The sequence below is a fragment of the Brachycentrus maculatus genome, unplaced genomic scaffold (assembly GCF_059751285.1).
Source record: "Brachycentrus maculatus isolate JH-2025_06_01 unplaced genomic scaffold, ASM5975128v1 h1tg000329l, whole genome shotgun sequence".
Lineage (NCBI taxonomy): Eukaryota > Metazoa > Arthropoda > Insecta > Trichoptera > Brachycentridae > Brachycentrus > Brachycentrus maculatus.
In genome coordinates this window covers 162,721-176,232 of record NW_028281078.1, presented here as the reverse complement: position 1 = coordinate 176,232, position 13,512 = coordinate 162,721, and the positions used below count along the sequence as shown (strand labels likewise).

Genomic DNA, 13,512 nt, shown 5'->3' with positions numbered 1-13,512 from the left:
TTATTACAAAGTTTACCAGATTTATAATTAAAATTTAAAACATTTAAAATATTAATGAATTCACAGATACTTCATACTTTAACATAGATGACAGTCTACCGGTTTCGATTTTTATATGAAATCGGACAAGTTTAACGAATTGACGGTTTTTAGTTAAAAAATTTAGTTAATAAAAAATAAATATGAAGTTATGTTTACAATATTAGAACAAAAAGTAAAATAATATCTGTATATTTTCTCGTGTCGTGTAAATAATATCCACTAATTTTGTAAGTTTTCATATTGTAAGTTTTTGACCAGTGACGTAAGAAAACGTGTCATAAAAAACATTAAAAATAGTGTACTTAATTTTTATATTTTTATGGGGATATTTATTTAAAGGCAACAAAAACCTGTTTTTTGAAATCATACATTTAGAAAAAAAATAACAAAACAAAAAATATGTTAATTCTTGATTTGATGGTTAGATTTGTTACACCGTGTTTTTATTTGTTTTATTTTTAACTTAATCCCTCATTTGTATATATTATTTCTTCAAAATTATTCATGGTTACGGTAGTATGAAACTGCATGCAGCAAAACATGCAGAATAATATTACATAAAATGATTATTCTTTAAATGTTTTGGGAGCCAATGCCAGCATCATTACGTTCAATGTACTACAATACTTCGTACTTCAAACGTGATTATCTGAACATTGTCTGTTGGTGCACGATCTGAATATAAACTAAAGCGAACTGAAACTGCCTATAAAGTGAACTCCGATGTTCAATGTTCAACTAACCGGTGATATGAACTCTTGGTAGAATGTGCAACTTGAAGAAGCAGGTTGAACATTCTGGTTACAAATTAATAAAAAAAATCCAAAAAATCAGTAAATAAATATGAATTATTGATTTGTTATTAAAGTTTTACATAGTAAATACCACTATTTCTTAGAATCTACTGTGACACGTGTTTCTATGCATTTCGCATCATTTTCAAACACCGTATGTGAAGCTATGTTTTAGAGTTGGGTCCTTGGGACGTTGAGGGTTGAAGAGGTGGTAGGAGCTGTTCCTAATTTTTATTAATTTATTTAAATTTTATTTTTATTTCTTATCCGTGGAAACAAAAGAGGAGGCTTTAGTCATTGTCATATCGTTAATTATGGGTTTATATATATTATGGGTTTATATATGGGTTATATAAATTTTTATGAATTTCTATCTATTCAAAATGTTGCAGTTTATGGCTTTTCTGTATAACTTTAATTGAAAATGGATAGATTTTACCACAAAGTGACTGCCAAATAAATTAATGAAAAAAATTATTATTGATTTTGATTTAAATAATCCAATAATTGAAATGCTTTACATGCGTCATTTGTATCCCATCAGATATCGAACGTTCTAGAGTTCTTACCTTTCTTTAATTCAATGAGCAATCATGTCAACATTACAACCTTAAACACCACCTGGGTTTGGAAGTTTATCCAAAAATAGTATTTTTAAAATTTTAATAAGTTTTTTGCAAAAGAAAAGGGTTTTTTTCTTCATAAAAAATAATTTGTATATTAATTTAATATACACCCTTTAAAAATGGACTCAGGAATGTTTTCTAGATGGTATTTTTTAATTTTCAATTGATGATTGAAACATGAAATTATAATATTAACGTTTTTTATTTGAGATTGTCTGATTTTTCATCATAATTGTGAATATGTTTTTCAACAATTTCTGTGTTTAAGTTTTAAATTTTTATGATAAACATTAAAGATGTTTGATGTATTTTGTTAGTAGAATTTTAAGTATTTTTAAAGAATGTTCAAATTTATTAAACATAATTTTTCATGTCTTTTCATAACTTTGTTATTTAAAAGTAAATAAAAAACAGATTTTTTACGAAATAAACAAGGAAGGTTCTTTAGTACACTTATTTCAGGAATAATCTTATTATTAAGAGTTACGTTTGATGTTGAACTATATGTATGATTTTATTTTATTTTATTATTATTTAATTTTATCTATTACCCTCTTTTATAATTAAAAAAATGTTTATGGAGTTGTCGCGTGACTGACTTGCGTCAACATTTCAGGTAGAAAGTTGTACGCCACCATATTCACGCTATTGACAGTGTCTTTTTTAGTTACGATCGCCACTATTTCGTCTTCACCGTAGCACGGGGTGACGCTGAACTCCGTCATCGGTATATCACTCGCGCTGGACTCTCCTCCTTCCACAGTGGACGCTTCCTCCATCAGGTCTTCCAGACTCCTCGATCTGGAAGACTTCAGCTTCTCCGCATTCAGACTTTCTTCCATCACGCTGTACAGATTCTCGGTCTTGCTGTTGCGGTTGTAGAATTGTCAGGACGCTATGTAGAATGGATCTCGGAGATTCGTTTCGTCGTTGACCGTGTTTCCTTTCTGCGCCCACTGTTTCTGCCTGTGTTTCAGCCTGTGAATGATCTCATCGTGAACCACATTGAAACACATCGCCGTGAGAGCTAACCCGGAGAGGATGTAGATCGAGCAAAACCACAAAGTCGCATTGTCCAGACCTTGTTTCTTTCGATTCGGATGGTTTGTTCCAGGAACTAAATTACCGAAGCCTATCGTACTAAGAGACATAAAACAGAAATAAAATCCATCCATCGGAGGAAGGTTGTCTAGTTTATATAAAACAATAGTGCCTGCTATTATGTAAATGAACATAATACACAGACAAAGAAGAATAGGAGCTAGGATGCTCAATCCTTGCATGGATAGTTTAGAGTCTGTATCAGGCCAACTGAGATTGTCAATATCTTTGTTCAGCATGCTTTTGCTTGTGGATTCTGCATCTCTGGTCAAAGATTCCGACGTTGTTTTTACTACATAGAATGACTCTGGCGATTTCTGGGTGGAAGTGGTTTGCTGGGATCTCAGTTCCTCTTGCTGCCTTTTGAGCTTCATTCTTCTTTCTTTCTCCGCCATTCTTCTTTCGTCGTAGCAGCAGTAGCCGCAGTTGGAGCAGAGGCAGCAGCAAAGGGCTCTCGAGAAGGCGCCTCGGGCCACCCTGGAGAGGAGGGATCCGACGCTGGTCAGGTAGAGCATGGTCAGAGGTATGCCCAGAAGGGCGTATCCTATTGTGGCCCCTTTGCCAACTGCAGTGCGTGGGGCGATACTTCCATAACCTGTGGACAACAAAAAAAAAACAATTATTACATATTTTTTATAACTTCTTTCATCGCTATTTGCATCCCGTTATTCAATTTATTTGATTAGGGTTTATTCAATCCTTCGTCAAATGAAGACAAGGTGATCAGTCTTGTGTTTTGAATGGGGAATATTTTATGGAATACACGTGACATAAGTGCATGAGTACAGGATGACCGTTTCATTGAACATTACATCATGTAATAGGTAATGAAATGAATATAGGAAAATAAGAAAATAAGCAATGGCTGGGGCACTTGGAGTTACATACCCGTACCCTTAGAAGTTTTGTTCAATAGGAAAAAACTCAAATACTTAAAAAAAGTGATACAATCAACATCCTTACTAACATATGTAGCTTTTATTTGAAAATACAAATTGATATAATGTTATTATTTTTAAAAACTTATAACGTAGTCATACAGGAGAAAGTGACCAAGTGCATTTTTTTTACAAAAACGTGATCATTAACTCTTTGATATCTTCCTAGCTTAATATTGCCCTGAAAAAAATCCCAAAGGATTTTAAACTTGGAAGTATAATATATTGACTTGTTAAAAATGACTAATGGCATTGCCGTTTATTTTCTTGCCAAGCAAAATCGACTTAAATGGCCCTCCTGAATATTTTACGTTTTGTCAGTTGGTCACTTTCTCCTATACGACTACGATATCTTTATGTTTGTTATTTTATAAATAATTTTTGACTTTTTAATATCGTAAGTTGACATTAATATTGGTGGTGTATCTCTCGTTTCGTACAATTTGTTTTTGACTTGAGCTTTGATCTTCGCCCTTTCCCCTTTTCCTATTCGCTACCCTTATCCAGGTATTTTTTTTAGAAACGTAGAATTTTGTAATTGGAACAGTACAGTAACTGTTCTGTTATATTTAAAAAAACAGTTTTTACAAGATGTGAATTTCATGAAATACGATAGAAGAGTATTTTAAATTTTAAACGTTATCATATGATTCAATATCTATAAAAAATATAAGGAATGACGACAGTACTCTATGAAACTCTGTAAAAATTGTGAATAACTCATAAAAGTAAAAAACGAATCCTTTATCACTCGTCTTTGATCTGTCATCAAACATTCGTACGTTTGGAATTTTCAGCAAATAAAACAAATTGTTTTAATTAATATTGATCATTTGCTACAACAAATTTATGATAATATAAAAACAAAAAAATACATTTTAAAATATTTTATTGTATTAATTAAATATATGGAGTTATTCCTAATTACGTTTTGTTTAGTTTGAAACATCTCTAAGAGAAATGAAATCGGACTTTTTATTTACATATATGTTTAATTGTAAGCACATGAGATACAGTGCGATGGTAATTAATTACATTAATGATAGTTTATACTAAATACAGGGTGTAGGGTTTGGACAAAACTCGTTTTTTATCTTTTAAATATAAAAATACCACTCATTTAAGACCACCTTTAAAAACACACTAACAAACTCAAAATAGGTTTTTAGAACTGTTTTATTTTAAAATATGATTCATTATGTTATTTCATAAAATTAATACTAAATAAAAATATGGTATGAACTATATTTTTTTTAACGACTAAATGAGGTCAATAGAATACTCAAATTTGAGTATATGTGTGTATTGCAAAGATAAAACTAATTTTTATGCTAATTTAACAAAATAATAATGACGACAGAGTTTTATTTAAAAAAATTCTGCGCTAAACCCTGTTTATCTCTGTATTATACAAATGACTTCGTTTAATATGATATAAAAATAATAAATACGTTTAATGTATAAATTTATACGAAGAGTTAATTAACTTCATTTGATGATCACAGCTATTATATTATAATATGTATGAAGCACAATGCCGCGATCTCTACACCCCCACAACCTACTCCTTTATTATATGTTAAGGGTAGAATTTCAAACAGCAGCATAAGGGCTTCAAATACACATTCATTTATATGGAATCGTCTCATCAACACATAAGTTTTTACCACATTGAATGATAAAGTCTGGAATGATGTTCTCAAGTATTTATCAGGGGGTTAGATTTTTGAGTACAATAAATTTTAAACATCACTAGAATAAGTTGACCCTTGACTGTCTAGTGCAGCAAATTTTATACTTACCTCAAAAAGCATCAACGTTAGGAAAATGATATTGCAGTGTTACATTACTGAATTCAGTTGTAGAAAATAAAACAATAGTAGTACTCCTAGAGTCCCCTTATACATGGAATTGAAGCATAGAGTTGCCAAAAGAAGGATGAAAGTAGACTGAATGCAGTCGAAATGCGTTCTTTCAGACAAATGAGTGGCATATTCGGATGGTAATATAAAGAAAAAATGCAAGGCATAAGCTTTATCGATGCAGGTGTGCTGAAATGGTTTGGGGATGTGAATCAAATGAGAAAAAATAGTAAGACATTTTAGACGAATTTGGTGAGTAATAAACGAAGACCGAGTAAAACTCGGCATGATCAAGTATTTCAATTATGTAATTGAAAGTAGTTAAGTCAGAAGTCGGAATAATCGGCGGGTATGTATGAGGAGATGCGCGAATGTGGAAAAGGCGAAGATTGTTTGCAAAGATAGATTGGTGAAGCGTAATATTCTCTCTGCCTGTTTAGGGGTCTGCGAGAAGTAGCGTGATGGTTTGTTTATTTATTTATTTTCAAGCATCTACTTTCTACCCTTTAAATATAAAAGTGTGTTATGGATAGAGCAGTTAAGATTATTTAATAATAACAAAACACATTTATTACTTTCAATGTCGTTTTCAGGTCTAAAAAAACTAGGGTGGTGTGAAGTAAAATTTCTTACAAGTTTAGTCATTACCATTTTTAGCCCAAAGTTGAAAATATGCATAATTCATGATGACGGCTTAGGTAATGAGGCTTTGGTAATAAGTCCCGATTATCTGGATAAAGAGGCATTATTCAAGTTTTACAAAAAAAAATCTGTATTTTATAAACGTAATTTCTTCTTCTTACCCTTCTCAGCATCTAAGTGCTCTGAGGGCACCGATAGTTAAATTGATCATATTTAAAATTGTAAATAAGAATATTTGCTTTTGAGTACTTGAGCTATATTTATTTTAACGACTAATTTCGGAAACTTCAGATACTTTCATATCGGGTCTGAATATACACTTTTATAGTTTGTATTCAGATCTGAAGATATTATTATCTATATACTAGCATCTGTAGCTTTTAAAACTAGTCGTTAGAATAAATATAACTCAAGTGGTAAAAAACAACTGTTTTCAATTACAATTTTATGATGTTTTACCATAATGTGAATGCCGAAACAATGAATAAAATTGATTATATGTATTTGTTTTATATTCCATATTTACAGATAAGGGTGAAGATGGACTCCAAAATTGTTGAGATGGAGACCTTTGGAGAATCTCTGTGGGGGGTAGAAAATGGCTGAAGACAGTAACCGATCAAAGGGAATCAAAGGATACGGAAAAGGTATGTTTCCAGCAGTGTAAGACAAAAAGTAAGACAAGACAGATATTAGAGCTAAAACCGGATGAATGAAAAAAATAGAATTAATATAATATTTCAGCGTCTGCCAAAAGGTGAAAATAAATCGATACTATTTTTATATGTGGTCTGAAGAAAAAAGTTTTTAAGTTCACAAAGTTATACACGACAGTTATAACTGAGATAAGAGAACTTTGATAATTTATTTAATATATATACAACTTCTAAAATTTTAGGTAATATTGAGATTTAATAATCAGATGAATGGTAAACGGTTTATCAATACCATTACTTTCATAAAAAATATAATCATTATTTTTATTTACTTTTCCAAATGTCCTTCTTAAAAAATATCATTCTCTGTTGAAACATATAAAACCATTAAAATAAACGTATTTTTTTTTAAAAGAATAACTTTATTTGATTATTTTTTGATATCTTAATATAGATGGAGAAAATAGAAGTCTGGGAATTAACGGGGTTTACGAACATCATAGGCTGGTTTAAGTGATCACTTTACACTCTTGTTACATTCACCAATTCTACCCATGATCGACAACCACACTACTCAAATTCTGGGAACTTCTATATATATATTCTTCAAATTCGAAACGTAGTGCGTAGTGAATCGCTAGAATTTCACTAGAGACATCTATGGTGAAATGTGATTTGGCCACACTCTAAATGTTGTAACTCTTGTTTTAGTGTTTAGATTTTAAATACAAATTAAAGGGAAAATCGGGCATTGAAGTGTTAAAATAAAACATTTTCTAGGAAGGAGATCAAACACAAATTTGAAACGTAAAATATATAATATCGGGACCCGGCGCTTTTGCCTCTTTCAGCGCGGTAATTTGAAAAGTTCTTTTTCAGAGGATTCTGGGGAAGTATAATAATAGCTTAACTTTTTAGATAAAATTTCATGGTACACCTCACCAACGGGTTTCGTGAATTTCCACGCACCGAATACGTTAGCCAAGTTAAGGTGAATTTTTCAACGTAAACGCTTCACATTCGAATGAAGTTTATGAGGATTTAACACAGCCTTACAAGGGAATACATCGGGGTAAATATTTGACTGCGTGAAAACGTAATGCGCTGTCGTTGAAACGCGGAATAAGCTTTACATAAAAATGTGTTGTACCCAGCAAAATGAAGAAAAACTAGCTTTAATATTTCCATGAATAAATATGAATTCGCGCCCATGAAAATTTGTTTTCTTTGTAGAAATAATGTATTCAATGCAAATATTTGACTTAAATTTTCAGGAGATCTTTTAATATTTCTGCTTCGTACTTTGGAACACGGACGGCTACAACATAAATATGTATTATCATTTTCTATTACGAAATATTCGTAAACAGGAATACTTGTGTAGAGCATGAAAGGAACGGAAATAAGGGAAATGTACAGAGAACATCAAGGGTGTGTTTTAAGTGAGTCGAATTTCTATGCGATAAAACTTGTATTTTCCAACAATCATAAGCCTCGTATAGTAGGAATGTTAAATGCAGAATAACGTTCACGAGAGAATACAGAATATTATGCACCAGTTTCTTAACCTGTTTTTAAAGCATTAAATAATAATAAAACCCTTATCCGCACCCCAATGGTGCATAAGGCACTGTGTCATATAAACGCAGTGTTATCTTGATCGTTTACACATGAAGGAAAGGTGATCAGCCCTCCGCTTCAGGTACCAGTCCATGGTAATATTGAATAAATAGTACAGTGAATAAATCACTTATATTTATTTTACCCCCCTTGGGAATCGAACCCGAGACCTCCAGAACGGTAGCCGAGCGTGCTGACCATTACACTACGGAGGCGGACAAAATGATGACAAAAATAATGTTTCCAAAATAAATGTAAAAAATAATAGGTTTTTAAAAAAATAATTTATCAGAAAGTGCAAAAATACAAAAATTAAAACCATTGACATGCTTACTTTTCATGTAATCTTCAAGAATTTAAAATAAAATCTTGTTTCTCAACTTCTCATTTTTTTATGTATTTTTACAATCGTTTTTTTTTTAAATCATTAATTACTTTTTCATTTGAAATAGGTTTTTTAAATGAATTATATTTTTTTTCAGTCAACTGTCTTCTTTTTTAAAAAAAAATTATATTGAAAATATGAATTATTTGAACCTTTGCATTTTACTCAAGAAATAATATTAATACAAAAATAATGTCATAATTTTACGCTCACTTCCACCAGTAACAGCAGGTGGTTAATTGTACAAAATGCCCAGGTCCCGATTAAGCGAAATCGACTGAAATTCAAGTTATATAAAATATTCTGCCTTGTTTTCGGTTATTTTGAAATTATTCAAATGAAAGAGTATGGCAACAAATCATTGTATCCATAATTCAGGAATGAATTGAAATTTTAACATCAATTTACTATTGAACAGTCTGAAAAAGTACTGAAAAGATTCCATGTAATAAATCAGGACACGATGACAGCAGGAAACGGATTTCCTAAGCAGAAGAAATAATTTTAAAGTTGAAAAGGCTTTCGTACAAGCACGTAATTTATGCCCGTTATAGTGACATCTGTGTATGAAAAAGAAATAGCGTCATATATTCGAATATTATTACGAATGACGAACGTTATGTATTGTTTTTTTTTAACTTGTATTTATGAATTAAACAAAATGTATTTTTTGTATGTTAAAAGCATTGTTAACTTTGTGGTGTGGTAATAATAATACTCTCCTTATCATTCATCGTTCAATATGTGTAATTGATTCAAAATTTTATTTTTGGAATAATTTTATTTTAATGACTTGATGATTCCAAAACCGGTCTTCGCGAATAAGTTTTTAAAGTGGTATTACACAACGTGAACAACGAAGGATAAGGAGAGTGTTAAAATAAATATGTGTACACATATATATATATATATATATATATATATATATATATATATATATATATATATATATATATATATATATATATATATATATATATATATATATATATATAATATATATACATATATATATATATATATAATATATATATATATATATATATATATATATATATATATATATATATATATATATATATATATATATATATAAATATATATATATATATATATATATATAATATATATATATATATATATATATATATATATATATATATATATATATATATATATATATATATATATATATATATATATATATATATAATATATATATATTTATATATATATATATATATATATATATATATATATATATATATATATATATATATATATATATATATATATATATACGTATATATATATATATATATATATATATTTATATATATATATATATATATATATATATATATATATATATATATATTTATATATATGTATATATATATATATATATATATATATATATATATATATATATATATATATATATATATATATATATATATATATATATATATATATATATATATATATATATATATATATATGTATATGTAAAGTGGATGTATAACAATGAAATAAACAATGTGTTGCTTTGTAATTAAAGAAACGACAATAAAAGTTTATTCTTAATTAATCTTTACAATAATTTTCTATCTATCGGATTCTGACAGTTATCAATATTTTATTTTTTCTATCTGATTTTTATCTGGTTTTTTGTTTTATTCAGTGCGACGTATGCGACATGTGGTGGTAGATTTGTACTTAATGTAGGTACTTAATAAAATGTATAGGTAGGTACCTAGGTACTTTATTACATATATACATATATATGTACATGTTTATAAATATAAAAATATGTAAATGATTTTGTTCTTATAACTGAACTGTAGAATATTGTAAAAATTTAACGACTTTTATATATATATATATATATATATATATATATATTATATATATATATATATATATATATATATATATATATATATATACATATATATATATATATATATATATATATATATATATATATATATATATATATATATATATATATATATGTATATATATATATATATATTTATATATATGTATATATATATATATATATATATATATATATATATATATATATATATATATATATATATATATATATATATATATATATATATATATATATATATATATATATATATATATATATATATATATATATATATATATATATATATATATATATATATATATATATATATATATATATATATGTATATGTAAAGTGGATGTATAACAATGAAATAAACAATGTGTTGCTTTGTAATTAAAGAAACGACAATAAAAGTTTATTCTTAATTAATCTTTACAATAATTTTCTATCTATCGGATTCTGACAGTTATCAATATTTTATTTTTTCTATCTGATTTTTATCTGGTTTTTTGTTTTATTCAGTGCGACGTATGCGACATGTGGTGGTAGATTTGTACTTAATGTAGGTACTTAATAAAATGTATAGGTAGGTACCTAGGTACTTTATTACATATATACATATATATGTACATGTTTATAAATATAAAAATATGTAAATGATTTTGTTCTTATAACTGAACTGTAGAATATTGTAAAAATTTAACGACTTTTAAAACGAAAAATGATTTGAAAGAAATTGAAATTACATCGAAACTTCATCAAACAAATTCGTTTTTGACCAACGTTCAGTTCTCGTTTAAATCTAGCATTGTTCTAGAATGTTATTTAAAATCACTGGGAATTCAAATTTTAAAAATTCAGTCATATAATTGATTTCTGTAAGGGATTATACGAGATTGAAAAATTAATTGAATTTTTCTGACGGCCAAAGCTGATCAAAATATTTATCAGTTACCTATTGCAATATTTAATATTTATCAGTTATATATTGCAATCTAAAATATTTAAAATGTATATTGTTTTTTTTACTTCAAACCCTTATATGAAGGTACAGACCTAATCATGAACACAACAAATAATTTCAATTTCAATTTTATAGTAAATTTGTAAAAAAAAGAAATTTCCTTAAAATACTATTGCTTCTACAACCATCACGCGGTTTCGCTGCAGGGGTAGGTAGGTAAAAGGATGAAACATCAAACTCTTTTGTCCTGACATATATTCCTAGCTCCTTTCATTTATTAAGTCATACATGCCCTTCCATTTCGTACACTTTTGATACCACCAGATTTTAGGTGCTGATTGATCGGGTCGTGCCAAGTCTTTTTCGGTCGTCCTCGTTCTTCCGTTCCGGTCGTTCTTCCGTTTACGTTCGCTAAATATACTTTCTTAGTCATTCTTTCGTTATCCATTCACTCCACATATATTTATACCGAATTTTTATTAATCTTTTCAATTATCCTTAGTGTAACATATTCCTTTATTTAAGTAAATAAAAAAAAACGCTTAATAAATATAACAACGGTTAAAATGTTAACAAGGGTTTACGATACAAACGGTTGTTACGCAATCCTGCATTTTTTGGGCAGCCGAAGATGCAAACGTGTTTATGAACGAGCTTTAGAATATATGTTACAGCATTTATTTTTTTACCAATTATATGTAGTTTTCAATAAAATTATTCTAGTTACAAAATATAAAATTCCTATTGAATCAAACATAAAATGAAAACGTTTTAACGAAACTGTTATTTATTTTTCACGAAAAATAATCCAAAATTATTTTTTGTTCAGGCCTGCAGTATTATCATATTTTCAGAATTTCATAACGTCATTGTCGACTAAAAAATTTCAGAGTCGATTTTCATATCAGCCATCTGACCGCATTCAGGTCGAAATGAAATATTATTCTGGCTCCAAATGCGGTATTGTTTGAAATAAAACTTTTATACGCATGTTTGAGGGAAATTTTAAAATATGCAACATACATTGTTTCAAAAGCAAACACCCTCAAATGACACTATTTTTTACATATTTTTTTTCGGTTTTTCAAAATATTGACATAATCCATTTTATGATTTCGATCACTCACAATACAGTACGAAACCAATAACGTCACACAAAATCATTAAAAAATCTAAATTGCTCTATTTCTTCTTTAAACCCTTTTCCGTTCCCAATGGTACATAGGGCACTGCATCGTAACATTGTATAATGGCAAGATGATCAGTCCAGTGCTTCTTGCACCTGTGGTGGGTGATATTTAATAAATATGAGAGTGAAAATAATTTATTTAATTTTGACTTCCTGGGAATCGAACCCGGGTATTTACAGTAACCCATTAATGAACTACAGAGGCTAAAAAGATTATAAAATACAATTTAATTGAATGAAATGGATCGTCAAGTTAAATTTGTAAATCAGTATATGCAAGTAAGTACGAGTATTAAACATTTGTCATTTTCCTATCAACTAACCCTTCTTCATTTATTTTCTCTGAGCTCCTTGACTACCGTCATCCGTATCACCATCCTTTCAGTAATGTTCCAATGCTATCAGATCAGCATACGACTTTCATTCATAAATTATAATTAGTAAATTGAATAATTCATTAGTAAATTAATGAATTACATGATTGCAAAAAGCTATACTTATATGGTATCAAACGTTTTAATCAATATCACTAGTCTGTTTTTAGTTTGTTGGAAGATATTGCTTTTTAGTCAAAGTACTTATTTAGTTTCACATGAAGTTGAAATAATGAAAGAAATAATTAAATTTCATAATTATTCATTAACTTTCTTAAATAAAACTACTTTGTTTTAACCACTTTTAATAGGTACTTTTCTCCAACCAGTTTCGACAGGAACCGTGTCGTCATCAGGGTTAAACGTGTACTCCAGTACATTTAATCGAGTAAAAAAATAAATTATTCATATAATTAACCCGCCTTTTATAT

The 13,512-nt window shown here is 28.3% G+C and overlaps 1 protein-coding gene across 1 annotated transcript in view; it reads right to left on the bottom strand.

Moving 5' to 3' along the window:
• Positions 1–2,245: 2,245 nt before the first annotated feature.
• The window catches only part of LOC148304127 (uncharacterized), a 45,747-nt gene continuing 34,480 nt past the window's right edge, over positions 2,246–13,512 (bottom strand). Inside the window, exon 2 of the mRNA XM_088268810.1 lies at positions 2,246–3,158. Coding sequence (XP_088124936.1) covers positions 2,350–3,158 — 809 coding nt within the window. The 3' untranslated portion in view covers positions 2,246–2,349. The remainder of the gene's footprint in view (positions 3,159–13,512) is intronic.